At 39.7% G+C, this 27713-nt stretch overlaps 1 protein-coding gene across 2 annotated transcripts in view; it reads left to right on the top strand.

The window, feature by feature from the left end:
- ARHGAP42 (Rho GTPase activating protein 42) overlaps positions 1–27713 on the top strand; it is a 596304-nt gene that overhangs the window by 142309 nt on the left and 426282 nt on the right. For both annotated transcript variants that reach the window (XR_007772629.1, XM_050940918.1), the window contains exon 4: positions 26522–26593. Coding sequence is in view for 1 of the 2 variants with exons in the window: in XM_050940918.1 (XP_050796875.1) it covers positions 26522–26593 (72 nt within the window). In the remaining variant the exon portion in view is untranslated. The remainder of the gene's footprint in view (positions 1–26521; positions 26594–27713) is intronic.

The raw sequence follows: 27713 nt of genomic DNA, 5'->3' as shown, positions 1-27713 counted from the left end.
AGCGTAAATATCAGTGCATTCCTGGAAGTGAGGATTTCTATAGGAAATTTTGCCAACTTTAGGACACAATGCAAGACATGAACTGCAAAATGGCCCTAGAACATCTAGATTTAAGTCACATTAAATAAATAGTTTTAATCTAATAGGGGAAGAGATGGGAGCTTTGGTCCCTTCTTTAATATATATTATTATTATTTATTATTTTATTTTATTATCCGTAGTCGCAGTAAAAAGGTGTTAGATTCGAACATATCCCAATACCCATCATGGAAGATGGCTATGAGTGCAAAATTACACTTCTGGTGTGAACAGGCCATTAGTGGCTCTGTCTAATGTAGCTGTTATAGTGATATGCAGAGTAAGAGGTGATCTTTCAGATAGTTATGACACCAACTCATTGAGATTTGCACTGAAAAGACACTTACAGTATGAGCTATTAAACCATGGAATAGAATAATGAAATCACAGTAGTGAAAAAACCTTTAAATGCTAACCATGGTCGCAGCACCGTAGCTAAGCTTTCAAGCAGGGCTCTATTTCTGTTTATTCTGGAGGGGAAAAATTGTTGGTAAAATTTGCCATGTTTACTGTCAAAGGAAATACACTTTTATTTATTTATTTATTTATTTATTGGCAACAGATACATGAAACTAAAAAAAAAAAACAACATCAAAAACTGTTTTATAAAAAGAGAGGCCAATCTCTTATCAAACAGTAATTTAAAAAAAAAGTTTCAGAAGGGTTTATTTTCCTCTATGAGTACCTGAAAAAGAGAGGACTTTATTTTTCCCCCTTGTAGGTTATAAGCAGAGCTTTTGTTTTCTATTTGGGGATGTGTCTTCTGTTCACACTATCTGGGAAAGAGAGGCAATTTGTTTGCAGGGCTGACACTGAGAGAGAATTTGGGCTGGGTATCAGGAAAGCTTTCTGAGGGTCAAAGATATTAAATCGTGACCTGAAAAGCTAAATATTAGAACTGATCAGAACACCAGCAAAATTGCAATGAAAGTTTGAAAAATTTGACTAGCTTTACTAAATCTGTTTCCACCAACCAACTCCGTTTTGTGTGAATTTCCTGTCCAGTGCATTGTCCTTGGGACTCAAGAAGATTTTTGCTTGTGATTCTTTTACAGACAAAAACAAAAGTGACCAATTTTGTTCTTAGAATTGCCTCTTTGCCCAAACTGACTTGATGACATTCAGTGACGGGATGCTTAAACCCCACACTGACAGGGAAGGGCCAGGGAGGCTCTGTATACTAAGGTAGTCCTGCCACTCCATCCATGCCCCTTTTACTTTTGATGGGAAGGAAGGCTTTAAAAGGAAGACCCAGTGTTAGTAGCTGGGCGTAACAAGGGACCCCAAGCCCTGAGGGGGGGTGCCCTAGTGAAACTCATTTACACATTCACAATGCAAGTTCCCAGTCCTCTTCTGTAGTTTATGCTAATGGTTGGCCTGTGTGCTTGTTTAATCCAGCTCTGTTTCCAAGGAATGGGGCTTCTTTCACGCATTCTGCTTACTCAGGGAAGCATTTGAAATGTCAGTTTCAAGCAGTTTGACAAATGAAATTTTAAACTAAATGCTATAATGAGTCCGACAGCTAGATACTCCTTAAGTAATTTTTTGTGATAATTAAACGTTGCTGCTCATTTTTATTGACTTGTTACAAAAAGTAAGAGATTTCTTTTATTTTGGTTAGTCAAGTATTTATTTTTTTCTTTATTGTTGTCTAACTTTTTCTGCACCTGTAATAGAGCTCACAGGGAAGACTGTTTTGGGTGCATTAATCCATTGTGTAAAAGTTTGTTGACATCTGCACAGTGTGAAAAACTGGCCTGTAAAGTTTGTGGCCAGGCTTGAATTTGGAAAAGCATAGAGACAGAGTAATAACATATGGAACTTATTTTGGGTAATTCTGAACTAGGATTGAAAGCCAGCAGTCAACTGCCTGGGAAAGTTTAAAACAAAGACCTTGTAAAATAAATCATATCACTTGTTTGTTAAATTACAGATTTAGATAATATGTGTATGATGATGAATACTTTTGTATTCAGAAATAAAGTAAAAAAAAAATCAAATATGTCCTCTTTCTCCTTGAGAAGTTCTCTCTAGTAATTTAGAAAAAAATAAAAGCATTTTGTATTGTGATTCAACACAGTGTTCCAATGTGATTAAACAGTGAAAGAGATTTACTCTGACATTAAAATTTCTGAAGATACTTACACCATGTTTATAAAAGCATTGGGAGATAATTTGCCATAAAAATGTGAAATGTAGGTGTACTTTAACTTCTGATTCAATTTTTCTAATTAGATCAGTACTCTAATTACGATATTTCCTGTGTGTATGTAGCAGCTTGTGTCTAGATAGCACATAGTGTAAACAACCCCACTGAAGACTTTTCTTTTTTTAACAAAGCCATAAAGGATAAGGAGGCGGATAGTTTTTGTAGATTGCTTATCTGAAAGAATATTCTTGAGCTCATTCTGTATCTGTTGCTTTTGCTTTTTCCCAAACCAAGAGCCAGAATCATGGGTTGCTTCAGTATTAGGACTAGTGTTAAATAAAAGAAAAGAAGAAAACAAAAACCCAAACTTCTCAGCACGTAGCTGCTGTTCACTTGTCCTTTACAGCCATGCTTGTGATTACTTCATCTTTATTATTTACAATCAGGTGGTTCATAGCTTAAGCCAAAAAAAGATGCACTCACTGGGAAAAGAAAATATTCCCAGAGTGAGACTGCTAATTTTCTTAGGTGCTTAACATGGAGCATATCAATTGTCAATTCATGTAACTGTTCCAACCCACCTTTAAGCTTGTATCAGATGATATAAATGTTGCCTGTGCAATATAACACACTACAAGGAATCCATTGCATGTACTACTTTTGTTGGCCAAGCTTGCAAGGCTTTAACTGTGATCTACACTAGAAAACTAGGATGATTTAACTGCGTAGGTTGTAAATGTGAAAAATCCACATTCTGAGTGACATAGGTGCCAACTCCATTGCTGCTCCGGGGCTGGAGCACCCACGGGCAAAAGTGGTGGATGCTAAGCACAAACCGGAAACCCCCCCATCAGCTTCCCTTCCCCCCAGCGCCTCCTGCCCTCTAGCGGGCCCTGCCGACCAGCTCTTCTCTCCCGTCCCGCCCACTGCGATCAACTGTTTCATGGTGTGCAGGTGTCTGTGCAGGGGAAGGGGAAAGGAGCAAGGGAGCCGCATGCTTGGGGTAGAGGACAAAACAGTGTGGGAACAGATGGGGGCTTGGGAGAAGTCATGGGGTGGGGCGAGAAGAACAGAGCAAGGGCAGGGCCTTGGGGGAAGGGATGGAGTGGGGGGAGGGGCCTGGGGCAGAGCCGGGGGTCAAGCACCCCCCGGCACATTGGAAATTCAGTGCCTGTGCCGAGTGATGTTACTAAACCAACCAAAGTTCCCGTATGGGCGGTGCTAGGTTGACAAAAGAATTCTTCTGTTGACCTAGGTTACTGCCTCTTGGGGAGGTGGGTTAACTACAACAATGGGAGAACCCCTCCCATTAGCACAGATAGCGTCTACACTGAAGTGCTACAGCAGCACAGCTGTGCCATTGCATTTTAAGTGTAGTCAAGAGCTTAGGCTCAACTCAATGGCATTTCTTTGTCTGGTTGGTTGATGGCAGCAGTTAACACTTTCTAGCATAAGAATACTCCCTATCTCGGGTTTTTTTCCCCACACCTCATTTCACTGAAATCAATAAGAGCTGGTGAACCTTATCCAAACAAAAACGGGGGGTATGTCTAAACCAGCACTTCTCGAATGCAGCTGCTGCGGCTGCATGCAGCCACCAGAGGTTTTTCCTGCCGCCACAGCCGCCTCCTGGGCAGAGATGGGGGAGGGGACAAAGCAGTGCCCCCTCCCTGCAGCATCCAGGGGCTCCGGGGTGGACTTCAGCCTTTCCTGTGCTGCTTCAGCCAGGGGACTCCACGGGCAGGCTTCAGCCCCACTCCCCTGATTCAGCCAGAGGCTCCAGGGGCGGACTTCACCCCCCTTCAGCTGGAGGCTCTACCAGTGGGCTTCAGCACCCCCTAGCTTCAGCTGCAGGGCTCTGGGGGTGGGCTGAAACCCCCTTCAGCTGCGTGGCTCTTGCTTCATCCCTTCCCTCCCCCCCCCAGCTTCAGCCGCAGGGCTCTGGGGGGTGGGCTTAAACCCCTTGAGGTGACAGGGCTCCAGGCTTTGCCCCCTACCTCAGATCCAGCCATGGGGTTCTTGCTGGGCAATGGGGAGCCCATGGGGAGGCAGTGGGGGCCCAGGGGATTCATGGGGGGGGCGGGTGGAGGTAGTGGGGGCCAAGTGCCCCAAAATACAACTATACATTATTTGTACTATTGAGTCTGCAACAACAATAACAAACTACGTTGTGATGGAAGTATGCAGAGCTACACATGGTGTGACTCTCTGCAATGTGCAGTACATCATGGATGGATTTGCAGCAATGGGATTTCTGAATGGCAGTGTAGCGATAGGTAACACGCACATCTCAGTTTTGGCACCAGAGCACCTTGCCACTGAGAACATCAACAGAAATTAACATTGTCAATGCACCTATTAATTTTGTTTGTGAATGATCCTTTGAATTATGTGTCAGTATGCAGTAACAAGTAATTGGTTGCTTTCAGATCACTTGGCAGCATATGTTGTGAGCTAATAAAGATGAATGATGTGCCAGAGAACAGAATTTTATTTTGTAACAAAATCATTGCACAAAAAGAGCAGTTTTAAAACAAATAAACTAAAAACATAATAAAAATTAATTTATTAAGACAACAGAACTTATGAGGGGGAAAGAATATTCACATCCATTTCAGCTGCACATACACCAACCATTGCACTCACAGGTCAGTGTATGTGAAACTGTGGTTGTCTTTAATGTCCCGTGGGGCAGTGGGAGTGGTATGGGTAGTGCAGCAACCCCTGTTGCCATGTGGAGTGGTGAGGGAGGGTTTAAAGAGGTCCCAGTATGGAGTTCTAAATGGGCTGCAGAAAGAGGTGTGCCCGGGATTATTGAACCTTCAGGTCCACCAGAGTCTGCAATATCTGTGTTTGCTGCCTGGAAGGGCCCATTATGTCCTGGTGCAGCTCCCTCTCCTTTTCCTGCTGGAACTCCTGGCCTTACGCCTCTCCACTCTTTCCTTCTCCAGGCTGTCATCGGTGCTCATCCTCCAGACCCTGTGCTCGCAGTCGGATGCAGTACTGGCTTGCAGGATCTCATTGAACATGTCATCCCAAGTCCTTATCTTTCTCCTTCTTATCTGGCTCCAGCACACCGTGTAAGGCAACATAGAACAGGTCCAGTGGCCTCCTCTCTCCTTGTCTTGCCTCATGCTCCGAACTTCAATGCTAAAACTTCCTGCTGGGAAGTTCTCCCAACACGCAGCAGTTTGCTGTCTACCATTTATAGTTCCCATGGCTGCTGCTAAAGCACACTGCACATTGGGCTACATTCCCCCCCTCGTTGAAACGGTGACCTTGTCCCTTCCCTCAATCAACAACTTCTCAAGCTTGACTCTCCCAACCCATTCCCATTTAATGTTTCCAGAAGCTTTCTGCTGCACATCATCCTACAGCAGCACTGGCTAGATACATTCATGGAGGATAGATCCATCAATGGCTATTAGCCACGATGGGCAGGGATGGTGTGCCTAGTCTCTGTTTGCCAGAAGCTGAGAATGGGTGACAGGGGATGGATCACTTGATGATTACCTGTTCTGTTCATTCTCTCTGGGGCACCTGGCATTGGCCACTGTCAGAAGACAGGATACTGGGCTAGATGGACCTTTGATCTGACTCAGTATGGGCATTCTTATGTTCTTATATTTACCTGCAAACTTCTCCACCTCTACTCCCTCATCTTCTCAGTGGGAGAAACCCAGGCCAGATCTACCTTCAGCCCTGGGTGCTGGTCAAATAGTAAGAAGAATGGGGAAAACTCAGTGGACTTATGCTGGGTGCAGTTATCGGCATGAGTCATGGGCTCAACATAGTTCTTCCACTTTATCTCTTGGTCTGGCTGCAGGGTTCCCACCATATTCATGGGTGTTTGGTTGAATCGTTCAGTGATCTCATTCCCCTCAAAGTGATAGGATATAGTTCTGCACTTTGAAGTCCCCAACAGTTTCAGAGCTAGGCCAGGAGATTCTTTTCAAAATGTCTCCCCTGGTCCACATGTATCCTTTCAGGGATGCTGAAGTGGCAGATAAACTGCTTTCACATCACCTTGGTTACAATAGATGTCTGGTCATGAGTAGGGTATGTCTGAGCATAGTGGGTGAAATGGTCAGTGACTTCAAGGACATTCTCAGTGTCCCCCAGGAAAGGTTCCAGTTGAGGCACACTAGCTCGAATAGCCTACTTGGGTGGATGAGGCCTTCAGAGATGCCTTCATTCCCTAGGCAGCACTTTTTGGAAGAGAGGCACCACCCCAGATGGTGGAGTGCATGCCTGGCCAGTAACAGCAAATGAATGAGATCCACTGTGTATCCCATGTCTGTGTGCACAGATTTGAATACCTCTCACTGGAGATTCTCTGGTAGCACCACCGGTTGGATCTACCCCTTTCCTGGGATTGTTGTTCTTTTGTAAAGGTTGTCCTCTATTGCTTCCACTGTTTCAATAGTTTCTGCACTGGTGTCTCCTCCTTCAGCCTCTGCTGGGCCCTGAGTGCCCATTGCCTGGGCAGGTAGGTCCTTACTCGAGAAATTGCTGCATCTTTCTCTCGCTGTCTGCTCAGTTCTTCCTTATGGAGGCCTGGGATTAGTTCTGTGCCTGGCCTGTGCAGTGGCCTGACTCTCTCCATTACATTCCTTTGGCATTCACCCTGTATTGCGACACAGGATGCATTTCATCCAGCGTTCAGAACTGTACCCACTTCCTCCTGGGGTAAATAAGACAGGCCATTGACACTGGCATTGCTTTTCCCAGGCTGGTACTTTATGTCAAAGTTGAACTCCAAGAGCTTTGCCATCCGTCTCTAGGTGGTTGTGTCCAGCTACGCAGTATTGGTAATGTAGGCCAGTGGGTTGTTGTCAGTCAGCACTGTAGATTGGTGCCCTACTAGTTAGTCTGTGAGTTATCCATAGCCTCCCATTTTAATACCAAGAACTCCAGTTTATGGGTGGGATATTTATTTTCTGACGGAGTTAAGCCTCTCTTGGCACAGGCTATGGTTTTCTCCTTCCCTGACTGTATCTGCCTTAGTACAGCTCCTAGCCCCTCCAGGGATGTGTCCATTTGGAGTATGAATGGTAAGCTGTAATCATATCTCAGCACTGGTGGTCAGCTTTATCTTCAGCTCCATAAAAGCATGGTCACATTCCTCTGTCCAGGCAAAACTAGGTCCCTTAGGGTATATCTATACTGTGATAAAAGACCCATGGCATGTGGCTAGCCTGGGTCAGTTGTCTCAGGTTCATAGGGCTCAGGCTGCGCAGCTATAAAATTGCATTGTCTCAGAGCGGGGTCCAGTGGGGTCTTGCGGGGTCTTAGAGCTTGGGCTCTGGCCTGAGCCCAAACATCTACACTGCACTTTTTAGCACTGCTGTCTGAGTCCAAGACAGCTGACCTGGGCTCTGAAACTCGGTGCTGCAAGTGTTTTATTGTAGTGTAGACATACCCGGAGTGGGAACCCTCTGACTTCTCTTTCTGGACCAGGGTTCCTTTGACCAATGGGCTGCCAGTTTGGAGTATTCTTTGATGTATCCGCTGTAATAGCTGGTGAATCAAAGAAACGGCAACACTTCCTTAATCTTAGAAGGGGTCTTCCAATACCTCAGTTGCTGTGTTTTATTTGGATACGTTGCAATGTCTTGGGGAAACACAGTGCGCCCAAAGTAGCCACCTTTTTTTGAAACAAGTGACTCTTCCTGGGCTTCATCTTGAGAGTGTCTTATTGGAGTCTATCAAAAATCATCTCTAGGCACCACAGATGTTCCTCAGAAGTGCAGGAGAACACCGTGACATCGTCAAGGTAAATCAGTACTGCCAAGAAGTTTAAATCCACCAAGACATATCTTCAGCCTTTGGAAGGTAGCCGGGGCATTCTGTAGACTGAAAGGCATCCAGTTACATTCAAATAGCCCAATAGTCATGGACTTGGGCTTATCCTGCTCTGCTATTTTCACCTGCCAGTATCCCAAGGGAAGGTCTAGGGTGGAGTAGTAGTTGGCTTCCTCTAAGGTATCCAGGGCATCCTCACTAGGGGGCAGAGGAAATGCATCTTGAATAGTTTTAGCATTCAGCTGTCTGTAGTGAATACACACTTGCATACAGCCATCCTTCTTCCTTGCCACCACGACTGGTGAAGTATATGGCCATTGGCTCGATCTGATTGTGCGTGTCACCGCCAACCCCTCCAAGTGTTTGTGAACTTCCTGGTATTGTGCTGGAGGTATCTTCCAGTAGGGTTCCCTCACAGGAGTAGTATCTATCAGAGATATCTCATGTTTGACTGTGGAGGCACAGCCCAGGTCATTTTGAGAGAACACATCTGCATTCTGCCTCTGCAGTTCTTCCAGTATCTTCAGCTGAGCTGGAGCCTGCACAGCTGCCTGATTTAGTTGCCCTGAAGCGCAATGTGATGTTGTGGATGAAATTGGAGTTAGCCATGTTAGAGACCTCAGTTCTTTGCCTGCAGTGACTGTGCATAAACTCTCTACTAACTTCTTTTTTTTTAAATGGAGGGAATACTTAGTAGCTCTTCCTAACTGGTGTCTAGGTTGAGGTTCCTACTCTGTAAACAAACACTACGCATATATAGGCTTGGAACAAATAGTTTTTTGTCGGCGAATGAAATGTTGATTTCACTATACGTACACAAACTGACAAATTGATTTCTATAAATAGTAATTGAAATAAATTAACTAGGAAAAATACTACTTGAGAACTTTATATTAAAGTCCCACTGTAATGTGTAGAAATTGTGTCGTAGAGCAGGTGTAAATGGAACTGGAGCAGGGGCACCATTTAGGTAGCTTTTATTTTTAATTTTTTGAATCTCAGCATCTACTGTCATTAAATAATTATTGTCTGCCCCTCATAATTTCCCCGCAAGTGTGAAAATTTAAATCAACTAAGATAGAAAATGTACAAAAATAAATGTAGATATTATCCATTTAAATTATAAAAAATAAAATAAATAAAATAAATAAAAAATAAAATAAAAATAATTGGTTTTCTTGTAATCAGCACATGAGAAACAACAATGTGGTCAAAGGACAAGTCACAGGGGAATTTAGATTTCCTGAAAAAGGGGTGCCAAACAGACAGTCCAGTGAGAAAAATACTGGTAATCAGAATGGGGTGGTTTTGAAGTCATCTTATTCTTTCTTTATCGATCAGTTTTTCATCAAACCATCATGAAAAATTCAAATAGTGCACAAAGTTTATGTATGATGTTTGGCTTTGGGGGATTTTAATAACCTTTTTACAAAATAAAGATTTAAAATTCCTGTTTGGCTTCATTACAGAGTTAATTTTTTTCTCTTGTACTGTAGTGTAGGTGCCTTAATATGTTAAATTTGAAATAAATGAGTCCTAGAGGCTTGGTTTAGTAATGCATATAAACCTGCTACTGCTGCATCTATGCTGCAAAGCTGCACCATCTCTAAATGGACAACGCTGGCGTAAGTGTAACTGTGCAGAACATTTGTGTCTCCATTACACCTTGATTGCAGTTCTGTCACTGTCCACATGCAGCACTGTGGCCAAATGCAATGATACAAATACACCAGGGTTTAAGGGAAGGATGATTGTCTCAATGACATCCAGATAAAATGTATTAAGTTTATAAGTGTAAAAAAAAAAAAAAAGGTTTTTAATGGCCATTGCTGCAAACTCCACCTCGCGTCAAAGTTGAGCCATGTTCTTTCTAGCTTGTGCAGCAGTTAATGAAGATATTGTGACTGGAAGTTGGTTTACAATTCTGTTGGTGTGTGAAACAGACAAGAAGCTAGCTCATTCATCCCTAGCAGAGTTGTCTCTGCAGTGGTGGCAGGAATCAAATGTAGTAAATATTCATCCTCGTCACTGAATTCATCCTCGTCACTCCAAACGCAAACAAGGAGCAGATCTCTTGAGTAAATCGGTGTCATTCTTAGGCACTCTTTTGCCCATCACCACCACATTTGAGAGAGTTACCAACATCTTGAAATGTGCCCAGAAGAGAACAAGGAGCTAATGAAAAGGTTTGAGCATTGATGTTCATGTGCCTATTGTAGCTGTCAGGAGGCAGGCACCAGCGTTCTGTATCAGCTGAAGCCTTCAAGTGGTTTTCAGTTCTGCATTACAGTCTAGGCAGGAGGTTAAAAAATGGATACTCATTGAGGTTTGCGTTATAGACGAGGGGCTGCAGCCCTCTTCACCACCATGGATAAAACATCATGGTCTTCAGCACTATATAACAAACCAAGAGCCATGATAGTTCCAGTGAGAACCATTTAGTGAAAGAACCTCTGTAGAGTCTCAGTAGGGTTCATTTAGTCAGATGTACACCAACAATATTGGATGTAGTAGATATCATCTCTCTTTCGCTTCCTGTAAATTGTTTTCCTATCAAAACGAGGGTTGAGTCCTAACCGGGCCAGTTTATTCAAGTTTCTATCTCAACCAGGCACTGGGAAAGGAGTGAAACTCAAATCAGAGTTAATTTTGTCAAGGTGGGAGGAAGGATAATTCTGTGATCAAGTAACAAGCCTGGGAACCAAGACATCTTTCCAACTCTTCCACAGACTTTGGGCAAATCAATTCACTGGACTTCTGTGTGTCTTAGTCTCCCATGACGGTCTACTAACTATAGTGCTCTGAGATCCTCAGATGGAAGGTGCTACATGAATTCGAAGAGGTGGTGTTCATATGTATTTATATTTTACTCAAACTGAACCTTGAAAGTATTTGCCATATTAAATCATATAATTGAGTCATAAATCTTTCCTCTGGGCAGTAGCTAGTGCTTCAGAGGAAGAGCATACACAACTCATTGGCAAATGCATAATACTGTGCATGTGAGAAAATTACATCCTCACCCCTGCAGGCAATCAGCAAGTTCCTGGAAGTCTGAGATCTGATTAGCTTGGTTTTAGCATGCATAGCAACTGCCTTGTTATTAATGGTCATAAAATTACCAAGCCCCTTTAATATTCCAGCTGGAGTATTTGATTTGATTTCCTCCTATGGCATTGAATTTCGCAGGTTGATGCTATACATATAATGTCCTTTTTATTAGTTACAATTTGCCATGCTAATTTCAATTCTGTGACACCTTGCTTTTGTGTACTGTAAGAGACAGGGTGAAAGGAGCAGATGATCAGTTTTCACTCTGCCATTCATCATTTTGAATATTTCAATCAAACCTTTAATTCACCAACATGTAATATGTTTTAAAAACATTATATTTATTCATATATGCTGAATAATAATTGTAGTATTAAATGAGAAAAAACTGAATTCATAATGTAATATCCTGTGTACTATAAATCAATTTGAAGAGAATCTTGTTTGAAATGTATACTGCTTTGTGCTTGATTTTGATTTTTAATGATCGTATTGGGGACTTTCTAGATAAAATGGTTTTAGAAAATATATTTAAAAAGTCCGCATCTACATTTATTTTTCCAGCCATAACTTGAGCTCTTCCAATCCCATTGAATAGGAGGATGCAAGGAAAAGTAACTTTTGACCTCCAAGTGATCAAAGTTTTGAGATACAGTATCTGTTTCTTCACTTTAATCTTCTGGAAGCAAACGCTGGTAAAATGAAAACTAACAATCTATTAAAAACATTTAGTGGAGTAAACAATGGAAAAAATGGTAGTGTATCTAACTTTTCATAAATACTGAATCTAAACTATTTTCTTTCAGCAATCGTTGTAGTGTACTTAAACGTAAAGTAGAATTAACATGAAACTGTTTCCAGGATAGCAAGTCAGAGTGCAGAAAGGATTTATGGTATCCTTCCAAGGGCAGATCTGCTTTTACCATACAGATGACACTGCATTAAGTGGTGTAAATAATTTTTAAGGTTGCCAATAAAACCTACCAACCAGACAGCTCATCGCTACCGTATGTTATCAGAAATAACGTTCTCACTGGATACATGCAAGATTTGCAACCTCTAACTTACTGCTAGCCGAAATGACTGATAAAATGTACTTAGCAGCTTTGCTCCAGTTCAGCAGGACTGTTTTAAGCATCAGCTATCAAAATATCCTTAACAGTTCATTTGGCTTGTCAAATACTGATGCACTTAGATTGTGATTATAATGGATGTAAATTCTTCTCTGGATACAAACAGTAGTAAATAATTGAATAAATATTTAAAATTACGCTTCAAATATTAGCGATTTGGCACTCCCCAAAAATTCTGCATTTATGACTAAAATAGATTAGCATTCAAACATTAAAACTTAATTATTGTAAAATAACCGCAATTCTGGAAGTTTAAGTGTAATGATGTTTTCTCTTTAAATATTTATAAGCCAACAAAGACTGTTTTAAGCTTACTGCAAATTCACAAATGCAGAATTTAAAACAGATGGGGTGAATATTTAGCTTTCTCCTCCAGAGACATCACAAGCAGTGAATGCAATGAGAGTGAACAAGATAGTTAAGAGGAAATCATATTAAAAAGAAATACTAAATGAACATGCATCTAAAATGCATTATCCAGATGTGCTAAAATGTCATTTCTTCCTACTTCTTTTAAAAAAAAATGATGGAAGTTTTGCAACTCTTCCCACTTCACAGCCTTTTTAGCCTCTACCTTGCCCCCACATCTACAAGCCTACCTGCAAATTATATAGTCCTATTATACTCTAACTTAATGGTTGCATTGTTAAGTAGGTCATAAAGATGCATGCATAACTATCCTACGGTAGCCACTTGATCTGCTTGCTATCACGTGTGTCCCCTTCCTATCCCTTTTCTGTCACATTTCTTGTTGTGTTATCTGAAATTAGAGTCCAATTCTGCAATTTGCCACAATGGATAGTACTTACGACTCATGAAGAGTTGAGAAATTCCATGAGACTACTCATTGTAGTAAGCACTACTCATGGTAGGAAGTGGCCCACAACCTAAGATTGTTCACACTTTGTACCAGAGGGCTATGTTCTGTAAAGCTCCTAGAATACTTTGTGTGTCTCAGGAGTGGGTTTCTATTGTTAGTACATGAGAACCTGCCTTTGTTGACCTTCAGGTCACACAGCAATGTCTAGGTCTTTTCTGGGAAAAAGAGCTGAAATAGTAGGTTTGAGTGGTGGTAGGTCATGTTTTTGGAGGATTACTAATTTTGAATTCTGTTTCCATTTTGTATGCCTATTTAAATGTTGTGCATGCTCAGAGCTTACTGTGGGTTCCTTTTAAATAAATGATCACTCCTGTCTTTGTCAGATATTCAGCTGGCCACCACGTTTTAAAACCTGGTGGTGAATACAGTTTCCGAACATGAGCTGATGACAGAAAATATACTCGGTAGAGATAATTAAATATATTGTAATAGAATATGTGGTGGAGAGCACAACATTTATTCCTGAGACTTCACGAAACCTCATCTTAAAGACAGGTGACATCATGTATGAGAAGTGGCTGTTGATATACGTTACAGTTTAGATCAGACGAATAACGTAATGCCATATTTCTTCAATTTCAATCTGACCTCTCCACACATGCTCCAGATGGCGATATTGTAATAACTATGCTGGTAATTTAACAAATAATATTGTGCTGTCCTACTTCCTTTTATGTTTTCATTTGGTGCTTAAGACATGGGCGATAGTCTTGCATCTAACCACATGCCAGGTTTGAAATGGCATAGCGTTAATCTCTCTTCAGAGAATTTTGTAAAAATATATTAAAGAGAGTATTTTAAAAAGTATGTCTTATGTAGTTCATTATCCATATTCATTTATTTCTGTATTTTGGGAATTTATTCTCAGTAATTCTGAGATTGTTAACTCACTTGTAGCTCAGCTGGTCAGCTGGAAATGAGGAGCACCTTACACTTTTCTGAGCGTAACTTTGCATTATAGTATTAACCCATAATTTAATGCATCATTGTGAGCTTTTATAACTGTTTGCTTAATTTACTCTTTTGTTAAACCTTTGTTCTACTGCTTGGCTAGTGTTCCCTTCATTTAATTTCTGTAACTACAGTATAGTGAAATAGTGTCTCCACCTTGCTTTTTTTTATGCTGGTTTAAATTACTTTCTTTGTGAATCATTGCTCCACACAGTTCTGCACTTTTTCGAGATAACTGTACAGTATTCTGTGCATGGTTAGATACCCCATGGTGCAATGTTCCACTGCTAAGCTCTCTGCATTCTGGGATTTTTCTCATGGTGCATTCTGGGGTGCCTAATAGGATTCTGGGACTTGAGAACAAACTGAACATTTGGCATGATTCCTTTCCTGGCATACCATAATTCATCGTCTTTTGGCAAGCCAGCACCATTTACAAATTGTTGTCAGGCAGCATGGAGGGAGCTCCTGAGTGCCACAGTCCTGACAGTTAATATGAATAGGCCGCACCACAGTTGCCGGACAGTTTTGGATGGGTTGAGCCATGATGATACTATGGAAAAACAGGTAGAGGAGGATGAAATCCACCAGTGACTTCTGCAAGATATTTTACAGGCATAGCTTCATTCAGTGGATTGCAGCATCCGGGGTCTTCCAACAAGGGCCAGTTCTAGGACCAGGTGAGCAGCATGGTAGCTTTGGGCACCAGCTTCCGGGAGCAGCAAAGTGCTGTGTGGCTTGGCCTTTTTTTCTTTTTGTTTTTGTTTGTTGTTGTTCCAATACTGGTATCCATGCCAACAATGGTAAAATGTTGCTTTTTGTCTCAATTTTGGAATGCTATTTACATCTGCTTGTCCCATTTTGGGGAGCGTTTGGTGATGATAAGACATTTTCCACTTTAGTACCCTTCTCTATTAGACTCCTGTACCAATGTTGGATTGGTGCTGGGCTGGAAGGATTGGTGAAAGTGAGGGGATGGGTGTGTGTGTGGGATTGTAGGGATGGATAGTAACTGCATGTTACCACTACCATGCTGCCACTTCCCGCAGCTTCCATTGGCTGGGAACAGCAAACCACAGCCACTGGGAGTGGAGGGGCTCTGTGCCTGTGAACGCTCTAAGTAAACAAAATGTCCAAGCCCGCTAGCGGCTTACTCTAACGGGCTAGGAGCCAAAGTTTGCCAACCCCTGAAATATAGGATCAGCTTATGAAAGGATCATATAGTTTTTGCTATTTTTACCTATCCATCTTGGGGAGTCAGCTTATAAATGAACGGGCTAATGAACTAGTATATATGGCATTTAACTTTCCAAAGTGGATTAATTATTGCAGGATAAGCTATCCAATAATTAGAACGCTGTTTTTTTATATGGATGCAAGGCAGTTTATCCCTCCAAAATTTAAGTTATTCCAAAAAAAGTTTCCAATCTAGATGTGGCCTTATTCAGGAAAGCAGTTAAGAAAGGCGAATACTTAAAGTTAGGGTTGCACGGCTGAAATTACAAAGGCAAGAAATGGATAAGTTAATATTCTAATGGCAACATTAACTTGAACTCAATGCATAAATGTGTTTTCGTTTCCTGTTTTTCTGGTTAAATGTACTTTATATATTACTGTTTTTTTGGCAAAATCAAACATGCGTAAGTGGTCTGTTCCATTATATTATGTAACATAGCTAGTTAATGTTGATGAAGGAACATTATCTCTTGCATTTCTTGACTCTTTGCAATTTTTAATATTGTAGCCATAACATGTTTTTTATTTTGTGTAATGTAAGAAACTAAAACATCCAGTATTTTGTTTCAACACCACTTTAAAAGCCATGGTGGATGGAAAATTAAAATGAATATTCACTTGGAAAAAATGTACTGGAAAAATTGTTCTTTGAGACATTTATAAACATTTTTAGCCCTGATGTATGAGTGATTTATGAGCACTCTCTTGTGGCAATTTATAAAAAACACTTGAAATAGCAAAAAGCGAATGATAGGAAACTTAATATTGTGCTACGTTTAGTATATTGAAGTGTTTGACCTTCTGTCGTATTTAACCCATGGTTAAAATGTTGTTTATCTTCTAAACATACTTCAACATCATCTGAATTTCTCTGCTACTCAAAATAGCTGAAATGAAGGGTAATATTTATAGATATTTTCCAGAAACCTAAACAAGATATATATTAAGGGTATATTGCTTGATGTTATCTGTTTGCAGCCATGAGAGCGCTTCTGATAAAGTTTGGGTATATGTATATGCTGTTTGTAACAATTTGACAAGTATGCAATTTTTCACTTTTAAAGTCTCTGAAAAATATGTAATGTATTTATGGAACCATTGAATGATGTAAAATTAGTTTTCTGTCCTATTTATAATGGTTTTCCGTAACTTTTAAGACAAAAATATAGACTAAAATATATATCTATACAAGTGAGGGATTATAGTGATAACATGCTTGTGCATCATTTTATTTGGCATCAAAAGCTTGCATGTTAACCCACTGTTTTTATTTCCCCAAGCACATTAATTTAAAGTTGTATTGATTGACTGTTCATACACAGTGCACGCTAGCAGAAAGATAATTCTTCCCTGACTGATTAAAACATTGTTTAGCTGGAAAAAAAAACTTGGCAATTATTAAATTGGTTTTCTGGCGCAGCCATACATTCTAGGAGACAAGCATTTTTGTTAATGAGAATATTGTTTATAGAAATACATATCTTTGAATGCATTTTAATTGCCCTTTTCTAGAATTCTCAAATCAACATGAAACAAGTGAATATTTTGTAATAATTCAGGACACATGAGTCATTAAACACTTCAGGGAAATCTCTGTTTTGAAGTCCCAAATTTAATGTGAAGATTTCTTCTTTCGTAGAGGAAGTGGACAATTTGATGCAATGTGATGCAGCATATTTCAGAAAAAATGAGAATGTTCTTTTGTTAAACATGAAGCAAGCACAAGAAGGTTGGTTTCCTGGTCAAGGCATTTTACTGGAACTGAGATAACTTGGGCTCAGTTCCCTGCTCTGCCAGAATTTTGTGTGCCCTTAGGCAAGTCTCTCAGTCTTTCTCTGTCTCAGTTTGTCTGCCAAATGGGGATAAGAACATCTTATTTCTCCCACCTTTCATCTGTTTTGCCTGGTTAGGGTCCAGACCTGCAAACAGGTATAACTTACACAGTAGTAGTCCCACTGAAGTTATAGGAGGCATTCAGCTTGTAGGGCCAGCCTCTTGTTTATGATGAAAATCTTCAAATAAATGTAAGATAGTTTTATTAGTATTAACTGTTAACTATTGATGCATTTATTCAAGGGATGATAATACTCCCTCCCGTGTCCTCTATCAATCCTAAATAAAAGTGAGTGGTCATACACCCTTAAATCTATATATAGTACAGAGTTACTTTGGAACTGCGTCTACTCCTGTTGAAGTCAATGGGAGTTTGGCCATTCAACTGAATAGAAGCAGGATTGAGACCCTAAGGGTATGTCTTCACTACTGGCCAGATCGGCGGGCAGCGATCGATCCAACGGGGATTTATTTATCGCATCTAGTCTAGACACGATAAATCGATCCCCGAGTGCTCTCCCATCGACCCCTGCACTCCAGCTTGGTGAGAGGCGCAGGCAGAGTCGACAGGGGAGTGGCAGCAGTAGACTCACTGCGGTGAAGACACCACGGTAAGTTAATCTAAGTATGTTGCTAAAGTTGCGTAACAGATTGATACCATTCCCACCTACCTCCGCCCCAGTGTAGACCAGGCCTAAGACCTTGATCCTGCAATTTGTTCCACCTGGGTGCACACCCATCAGCATCAGTGGAGCTCTGTATAGGTGCATGTGTCCACCCAAACAGAAAAAGTAGCCTAAGTTTGTAAGTATAAATTACTGACTTTAGACTGACATAGTCACAATTAACTGGGGAGCGGCCTGAGGCCACTGACCTCCACAAAGATAGACAGATTTCTCATCTTTGACATTAGCTACTTCAGAGATTTACAAACTCTTAAAATATTGGATAAATGATAAGTACCTTGACTCAGTCTCTTTTAAAGACAGTCATTTATATTCCTTATAGAACTAATGCATATTACACTTTACAGTTATACCAGAAAAGGACACAGGGAAAAGTGGGCTTTAACAGCTTTCATTAAATTTGTTTCCTGGGCTTTTTTACTCCATTATCTTTTCAATTCGCCCCTTGGAGTACTCCACAATTAAGATAACTCTGAACTTCAAAAAGAAAATGGATATATGCAATGGTGTGGTGGTTAAAAAAACAACAGTGGGTAAACTAACCTAAACTAAACTCATATTCCCCTAATAAGAAGTAGGTAAAATCCATATTCGTCAAATGAGAAGTAGGTCAACTCCATTTACCCTTGGCTACATGACTGAGTGCATGCTGCTCCACCAAAGGCCTAAATGACTTTTTATAGCCCATTTACAACCTAATTTTTGCATGCTTTTCAAATATCAGTAGCTCAGGGCAGTTACCTCGTTAGTTAAAATAATTAATTTTAAAAAAATCAGATATTGAGATTGTGTTTAGACAGAAATGTGCCAACAGGCTTCCTTAAAAAAAAAAAAATTCCCTGCCCTATCCTATATGGCAGGGGTGAGCAAACTTTGGCCTGAGGGCCACATCGGGGAATAGAATTGTATGGCGGGACATGAATACTCACAAAATTGGGGTTGGGATGCGGGAGGGGGTGAGGACTCTGGTTGGGGGTGCAGGCTCTGGGGTGGGGCTGGGGAATGAGGAGTTTGGGGTATCGGAGTGTGCTCTGGGCTGGGACTGAGGGGTACGTAGGGCAGGAGGGAGATCAGAACTAGGGCAGGGGTGGGGGAAGGGGTACAGGTTCTGGCTGGGGGTGCGGGCTCTGAGTGGGGCTGGAGATGAGAGGTCTAGGGTGCAGGAGGGTGCTCTGGGCTGGGACTGAGGGGTTTGGAGAACAGGAGGCGGATCAGGGCTGAGGCAGGGGATTGGGGCGTGGGGAGAGGCTCAGGGGAACATTCCATTCAGTATACTCTTATTTTTTGTAGCACAAGATCGTACTCTGTCTTTATTTAAAACCAGTTCAAATTAAACGTAGGGTCAGATCAGTTTTATCTAACACATATTAAAACTTTCATTTAATCAGTTTTAACTCTTTCACCAGTGTAAAACATATATGACTTCAAAAATCACACATTTAAAAACCTTAGTAGGAGTCAAAATATAGGGCATGTTATTTTAATATATTGAAATGCTATTTTAAGTAATTTTTAGACATTAAGACTCCTTCACAGACATAAACAACTGTACTTCTGGGTTTACAGATAGAGACTACTTTTTGTATCCCTCCTCAATAAAAAACAAGTCCCTGAAACATTCTTAATGTCTTCTGGCATTCATATATGTATGTATATATTGTGTGTACGTGTTCCCAGGCAAAAATTAAGTTAAAATGGAATTAAGAATTTAAAGTATGTATATCGGTAATTTATGGTAAAATGCATTACAAGGAAGATGTACTGGAGCATGATAAACCCAGGACATTCAAAGTTAAGGTTCAATTTGAGAGAAATCTAAACATGGAAATGCAAAGCTATCCTTATCTGTACCCTGCATACAATGCAATAACCTTATGAATAGACCATGTTAATTTTTATGGTCCCGTATTAGATTTAACTGATTTTTGAAAAATCATTTGTAATTTTTTTTCCTCATTGTTCCTAATGGAGAAACTTCAGTTATGAAGAACAATGACAAAAGAGATAATTAATCCTAAAAAGTATTCAAATACAGTGTAATGAACATAGCACCGCTCTGTAACTTATGAATACTGTAAGTTGACCTGGTTATTGGAATGCTCACTGTGTGAATATATTGGTTTCATTTAATAGCAGGCTATATGAAGGGAGGGGGAACAAGCAGGAAGGACAAAAGAATAGCTCAAGATAAGCCACCCCTCAGCTAATACTAATGTTGTTAGGGGACAGTAGCCCAACCTTTGGTTCCGAGGAATCTGGCTTAACCTCCGGCTGAGCCTGCCAGGCTGGTTTTGACATGCAGGGCCAAAACCCGGGAACTGATAAGAACAAAAGAACTCCAACTGTTTAAAAAGACTCTCTCTCTCTCTCTCTGCACCCCGCAGAGTGTTTTAAGAACCTGAGCCAGGATAGTGTAGTTCAGGGCCTGGTGTAAGAGAAAGAGAAGAAAAAGCATGAGGCCTAACATCTGAGTGAGTACACCCAGAAAGATGTGGAAGGGGATAGACGTGCAGCTAGTCCTGCAGCCATGACATGTAGCATATGCAACAGGAATCAGTGAGTTTAAAAATATAGGAAGTGTTAAGGGGCTGCATTATTTTGTTACTGTCATTCATTGTAAATAAAAATTAATTTAAATAAGTTCTCAGAAGATTAATTCTGTAATCAGTGCTGTAATTTTGGGGAGGATACACTGTATTCGTCATGCATGATATAAGTGATTAAATCCCTCCTTTAAGTGCAGTACTCATCTATGGAGTCATGACCAGCATTTATAGAATGGTATTTAATATGTAAAACAAATGAATATCAACAGGATTGCAGTAACTAGTTTATAATAAATAGTGTGCGTGTTTGTGTGCATGTGTGTCCATGTGTGTCTGAAAAAGAAAGTATCTTTTTCCTAAAGGGTTTCTGATCTGAAGTTTTGAAAAATTATGAACAACTGAAAAGAAAGGGTTGGAATAGAAAAGCTCATTAACCTTAACTATATGTATAGCCTATTAGAATAACTATGATTACATATGTTTTATATACTTTTACCCATGCTGCTAACTAGAGCTAGTTGAAAATATTAAAGAAATTTTGGTTGTTTTTTGATAAAATTTTCAATGCTTTTTTTTGTTGCAAGATCTAATACAAGTCTCAAACTTTCTCAGAGTATCATTTCCCTATTATCTCTGCCTGTTGTACCTTAAGTTACTGTGAAATGGCCTTCTCTCATCTAAATTGGTACTGTGCTTATATCACAGAACACGAAACAAATTATATTGTTTGATCTGGGTTAGGGGAACTATCATTAAGTAATAACAGGGAATGAACAGTACAGTATTCAAGAACAAATCAATAATTGATCAAAAAAAACTTTTAAAACTTCTTAAAAGGAGCTTCTAATTTAAAAAAAATGCTTTTAGGAAAAAGATATCTTTTTTTTTAACAGAACGTGGAGTTCTGATGTTGCTATTTACAGCAAACTATTATAGCCTTATTGACATTATCCCTCTGTTTTGCATTTCTTTGATCTCAGCCTCGGCACAGTAACTAAGCAAGCAAGAGAGCATGAGTTTTGCAGGAAGTGAGATGCTCTATTAAACTGGCACATTGAAAACCTTAAATGATACAAAACTTGCAATCCTTTTTGATCATTATAAATTTTTGGAGCAGATCAGTAGGTGAGAAGAGTTACTACCTAGTTGTTGGGCGGACCAGAAGTGAGGCACTTAGTTTTATGGCCTGTGTTATTCAGAAGGTCAGGCTAGATCACTCAGTCCCTTCTGCCTTGAAATCTATGAAACCCCTAGTGCTATTGTACTCCACCAGAGTTTTGCCATTGACTTCCGCGGGGCCAGCTATTTCACCCCTGGATTCTGTTTCTGCCTATGCAAATTATGTACTGTTTGGCCTTGGTCAAATGCCTCTGTCTGCCCATGTAAACCTTGTTTCAGAGCATAATATAACCTCCAGCTAAGGGTTCATAAGAACTGTGTCTAAGGGCAAGTTATTCCATAACTATCCACTACAGTATTCTTTGCCTCTTTCTGTGAAGTATGTACTACTGGACGTAATCAGAGATTGGATAGTGGACTTTAAGGGGCACTTGACCTGCAAATTCCTGTGTTTCTAGATGAGTATATTGACTGTACCTTTCTTGTAAGGGTGTTGAATTAATTGTTTGCAAATTTCTTTGACATCCTTTGATGAAAAGCATTATATACATGCAAATAATAATTGACTTTACAGTTTTAATGTGATAATTTAGTTTTTTTTTCAAGATGCTGTACTCGGAATCTCAGATTTATGGGACAGTTTATTCCTTTGGTGTTATTCCTTCTAGTAATGTATACATACATCTATATATATCTTTTAGAAGCAGCTGTTACAATGGTAGGTCATCCAAATCAGTACAGTAATAATTAGTACAAAGTCCATTGGACAAGAGTAATGATGCCCATTAGTTTTATAATTTGTTTTTAAATTCAAAAAGAGAAATCTCGCTTCATTCTACAAAGTAAGAGATTATTACGTGAGAAATCCTTTTTAAAACATTCTCTGAATAAATCTTAGATGCTCAAAGCACTTCCCATTGATTTTCACCATCAGTTAGAATATGTAATTAATGATTTCAACAGTTTGAGATAGATGGTGATGTAAGAACATTATTATTTTCTCTACACTCTCAATTATCTCTTTCTCTCTCTTTTATTATAGTAAAATATAGTGTGTGTATGTATGTATATAGTGTGTGTATAGTATAATAGTATAATATAGTGTGTGTATATATGTATATACATATATAAAATATACACTATAGTATAGTATTTTGTGTGTGTGTGTATATATATATGTATATGTGTATGTATATATGTATATGTGTATATATGTATGTGTGTGTGTATATATATATATAATATACTATATACACCTCTACCTTGATATAACGTGATCTGATATAACACGAATTTGGATATAACATGGTAAAGCAGTGCCTTACTTGTAAAAATCATATTATATATATGTATTAGTATTGCAAAGTGACACATTTTGGAGGGTTATCATAAAGATTATCCAGTGCTCAGTCATGCAACAGATTATTTTAGCCAAAAAATGTCAACAAATGAGATGCCAAAACAAACCAACTATAATATAATGTAATTCCAATGATATGAACCAGTAATGAAAAGAAAATAAATGTGCCAGGCAGAAGTTCTACCAGCCGTATATTTATGGTTTATCAAAGCTAGGCCACCAAAGTCCAGTGAAGATAGAGAGGGAGTCTTTACACAGCTGAGCAGCCTGAATCCTGTAATGAGGTCTGTTGAATTGCATCTGCCAGGATTCTCTCCGATAGTTTATTGGCAGGCTTCTCTTCCCAAAATAAATACTCCTTCCTGTCTTGTCTAATGCATAGTTTTGCCAGGAAGAGGATTGCCACATCAGTGCTCTGTCATCAGAAGCGTTCTTCACTGGGACCGACGTGCAGCATTCTGTCTATGTATCTTGACTTAGACCAGGAAACTACTTCTATATTTATTTAAATGAACATATTCTTTTAATTTCTAGCTATATCCATTGCCCATTCCTAATTCTGAATTCCCTTGTGTACGAAGTACAGTGGTCCTAATGGTATTGGAACCCTTGTTCCTTGGCATCTCCTTATAATGCCATATGATTGTATATAAACTATCTCTTTCATGATGTCTAGAACAGGGACCACTTTGTATTCTGAGATTTCACAGCAATGGAATTTGCAACAGATGATTTGTGCTTCATAAGTTAAACTGTTGGTTAACAATAAAAAATAAGTTTCTGTCATTTGAAGGTTGTGAAGAAAGCCGTTAAAATATGAACTGCTTCGAGTGGTCTCCAGAGTTTGCATGCCAGGCACATGAAAGTGACAACTCTGAATGTTGTGAACAGCCTCATTCACCTCAGTGTGTTGTTAACGCTGAAGACAAATAGTGATTATTTATATCAATATTAACTTTTTTACTGATGATTATAAGGAGAAGCATTTATCTTATATGTGTATAATTGTTGGATGCCACAACGGATATTGGTACACTGGGAAATGTGGTAAGTGGTTGTAAGACAGTAGGAGTTCAAGTCTCCATCACAAATCTCAATTTCTTTCCTCATGGGAGATGGGGAAAAAGAGAGACATCCATTCTGTAGTGCCCAAGTCCCTCTTGTGCCAAACATTAAAACAATCTCCCTTGCTTTTATAGATGCTAAATGCTTCAGCCATGTCCAACCAGCTGTCAAGACCTCTAGCTTCCTCCTCACAAACTTATTCAATGCAGGTGTGTCCCTGAACTGGGCTTCATGAGGCCTCGGTTCTATTCCTGGCTGTGCCACAGATCCACCATGTGACCTTGGGCAAGTAACTTCACCTTGTTTGCCCTTGCCTGTCCTATTTAGAATGGAAGCTCTTTGGGACTTGGTCTCTCTAACTATGTGTTTGCATAGTGCCTAGCACATAAGGGCCCCAATCTCAGTTCAGGTCTCTAGTTGCTACCTTAAATACCAATAACAAATCAGAATATCAATGAAAAATGACAGTTTAGGGAACAGCATAATATTTAATACAATAGGAAAATGAATAAGACAGGAAATACTGTATAGTACTGACTGTCATATTTAATTCAATACAAGCTCAATGGAGTCACACTGGCATAGAGATACAGGACCAAATGTATTTTGGTGAGATCTGGCTCTCAAGACTTCTAGTTTTGACTTCTATTATTTTGTTATCATGTCTGCAGGACAGTCTACCATATGCTAGATTTTATTATTTAGTCTTTGTCATAAACACTGTCAGCGGCGGTCTCAGTTGTTCTGTTTTTCAACTTGGTCACTTTGGGCCACCATGTCATCAAACTTGTCGAGTGCTGCTAGTGCTCCCTTACTTTTTCTATTAAGTAGGTATGGCAGTTTGAGAATTTTGCTTTTTTTCACCCATCTTCTGTCCGCAGGGAACACCTGACTGAGAAAGTGACTGTGTGAGCTTTGGGAATGAAATCTTAGTTTTGAAAAAAATCTGTTTGCTGAATTTTTGTTTATATTTTACAGATGAATTTGTCTGGACTATTATAGCCCTTTGGAAGCTTTCATGCTATAACAGCACTGTGTCTTGTTGCTTGTTATGTAAAGCTCCACAGCATTCCTCATTCATACCTGTTTTATTCACATTAGCTCTGCCCATCCTCCCTACCTGCAAGACCCAAATGTGGAATGCAATGTATGTGGTAAAGACCAGAAATGAGGGAACAATTATTTATGCAGGAAACTTAAAATGCTTTGCTAGTAATTCCTTTAAGGTAAATAAAATGTTGTATAATCAGGTTTTTTATTCTTTATTTCTGAGGTGAATAATTTACAACAATAAAAATGAGGGGACACCAAATCTGTGTGAGAGATACATAACTTTGCAACTGAAGTCAGTGACATGACTCAGAATGAGGCTCGTATAAAAAGTCTTCCTGTGGCTGTTGTGTCTAAACCTGAAAATGAATGATTTCTCATATACATGTTAGCAGGAAATTGAGTACAATTTTTTTAAGTGGTATTGCATGGCAAAAAGATAAATACATCAAGATAGCAAAAGAAATGAATATATCCTTCCTAGCCGAAACCTTACATGCCACATAATCCCTTAGCTTTGAGGTTAAGTAAGGTTTAAATAATGCACAGGAATTTTTGTTTGCCTTCTGCAGTGGGGTGAATTTCACTCTAAGGCAGGGGTTCCCAAACTTGGTTCGCGGCTTGTTCAGGCCCCTGGCAGGCTGTGAGATGCTTTGTTTACCTAAGCATTTGCAGGTGCAGCCACTTGCAGCTCCCAGTGGCCACGGTTCACTGTTCCTGGCCAATGGGAGCTGCGGGAAGCGGCATGGGCTGGGCCACCGCTTCCCGCAGCTCTCATTGTCTGGGAACAGTGAACCACAGCCACTGGGAGCTGCGAGAAGCCATATCTGTGGACGCTCAGGTACACAAAGCATCTCGCGGCCTGCCAGGGTCTTACCCTGAACAAGCTGTGAACCAAGTTTGGGAACCCCTGCTCTAAGTGAACAAACAATGGGAAAAATGAAAGCTATCACATAATTAGAGCTTCCAGGTTAAGTGTAAGAGGATAAACATGATAGTTGCCAATTTTATATATTTTGTAACTTTTTTCAGCTTTTCTTTTGGATTATTCCCTTAACTGGCATGGCTAGATGGTCAGAGGGGATTGCTGAAATCACTAAGCTATCTATTTATGCACATAACTAGTCTATGTAGTCATGTTCCTAACACTGTTACCTTTGTCTTCTCCCCAATTCTGTCAGATTGTTTTACTTCCAGTTGTTGCTCTTGTCTGAAATTAGATTGTAAACTCTAAAATTCAGGGAAAACAAATACCAGGAATCCTATGTATGCAGCATGAGTACTTTATTTTATATTGACAAATATAATTAAGTTTTAATTATTTATGATGATGCTTCGTAATACATTGGGAAATGTTTTGTAGTATACTTTATACAAGCAAAGAAGCATTTGTAAGTGGAGCCTTATCTTCACTCTGCCGTTAAACCTTCTTTGACAACTGTGATGAAACCACTGGGTTTTTATCAGGTTTGTAGATTAGCAAAGTGAGATTTACTGAATTGTACTGTCGCTGCCAACTTTCTTTAAATACTATATATGAAAAAGAGACATATTTAAATATTTATATTTGACATTTCAGATCCAGAATGCCAATGATGTGTTAATAGCACCACTGGAAAAGTTTCGTAAAGAACAAATAGGTGCAGCAAAAGTAAGGAACCAATTCTTATTTATTTTATATTTGATTTAAGTTCACACTATGTTGATTGTTAGATTACAAGCATTTTAAAGTAATGATACCATTGTTCTCAGTGTATTTGTGTATTGATAAATTGGACTTAGTTCTTTGCTTTAGAGGAATGGAACATTTTAGAAGGGACATTTTAAGGTTCTGGATATATTGCATACCTCAGGCACTAATAGAACCTTTTATTTTGCAGTAAATCTGCCATATCCTTTAGTTGCCTTTATTTTCTGTATTTAGGTTTAATTCACTCCCATATGGAAAACCAAAAAGTAACTGAGAAATATTGTAGACACTCAGTTTTTACTAGCCCAGAGTCATTCTTATGTGCATTGTGAACCTCTCCAATGTTCTTATCCTAGCAGCTGAAGAAGCAGCAAAGGCAGGAACTGTGAGAGAACTTTTTGCAGTTTTGTCTGCCCTATACTCATTGTCTGTTTGCTTCAGTCCTATCCCTCCCCCTCCATCACAGTTTCTTCACCTCAGCTTCACTCCCCACCTGCCACTTTTACCCCCTTCTCCCCTATCCTGGCCCTCACCCTACTTCCCTTCCCCTTTCTTTCCATTTTTCTTACTCCCTCCTAAGTAAATCCAATATCACCTCTTTCCTCCCACAAGTATGGAAATAATGTGATGTTTTCTGCTTGTGTGTTACATCCCTCCCCCACCTTGTGTCTATAATGTCAAGGTAGATAGCAAGCTCTTTGGGGGTAGGGACCATTTACTGCAGTGTTTTCACAAGGCCTAGCACAAGGCGGCCCCGTTCTTGGTTGTCCCTTAAGCACTGCCATAAGAAACATCAGTAATAATAATTTTATGCCTCTGGAACACTACAAAAACTTAAATAATAGATAAACAAAACTGATGGAGGAAAGTAGAAACCGAAAAAGAGTGGTTTTAAAATGGGAGGAGAAACAGTCAAATGAACTGACTCACCTCCAACTCCTTACAAAGAGGCCTATCTCTCCTCTGGGCGCAGCAGAGGAGGCGAATGACAAAGCAGCAGGTTGTGGCTCCTTCATTCTAAAAGCAGCCAAAGCCTTGTTCAATCCTTGGTATAGTTTAGAACCACCTTGGCGCTATTCTA

This window comes from Gopherus flavomarginatus, chromosome 1 (genome assembly GCF_025201925.1).
Source record: "Gopherus flavomarginatus isolate rGopFla2 chromosome 1, rGopFla2.mat.asm, whole genome shotgun sequence".
NCBI lineage: Eukaryota > Metazoa > Chordata > Testudines > Testudinidae > Gopherus > Gopherus flavomarginatus.
Note: the sequence above shows the minus strand (reverse complement) of the source record. Positions and strands in the feature narration are given on the sequence as shown.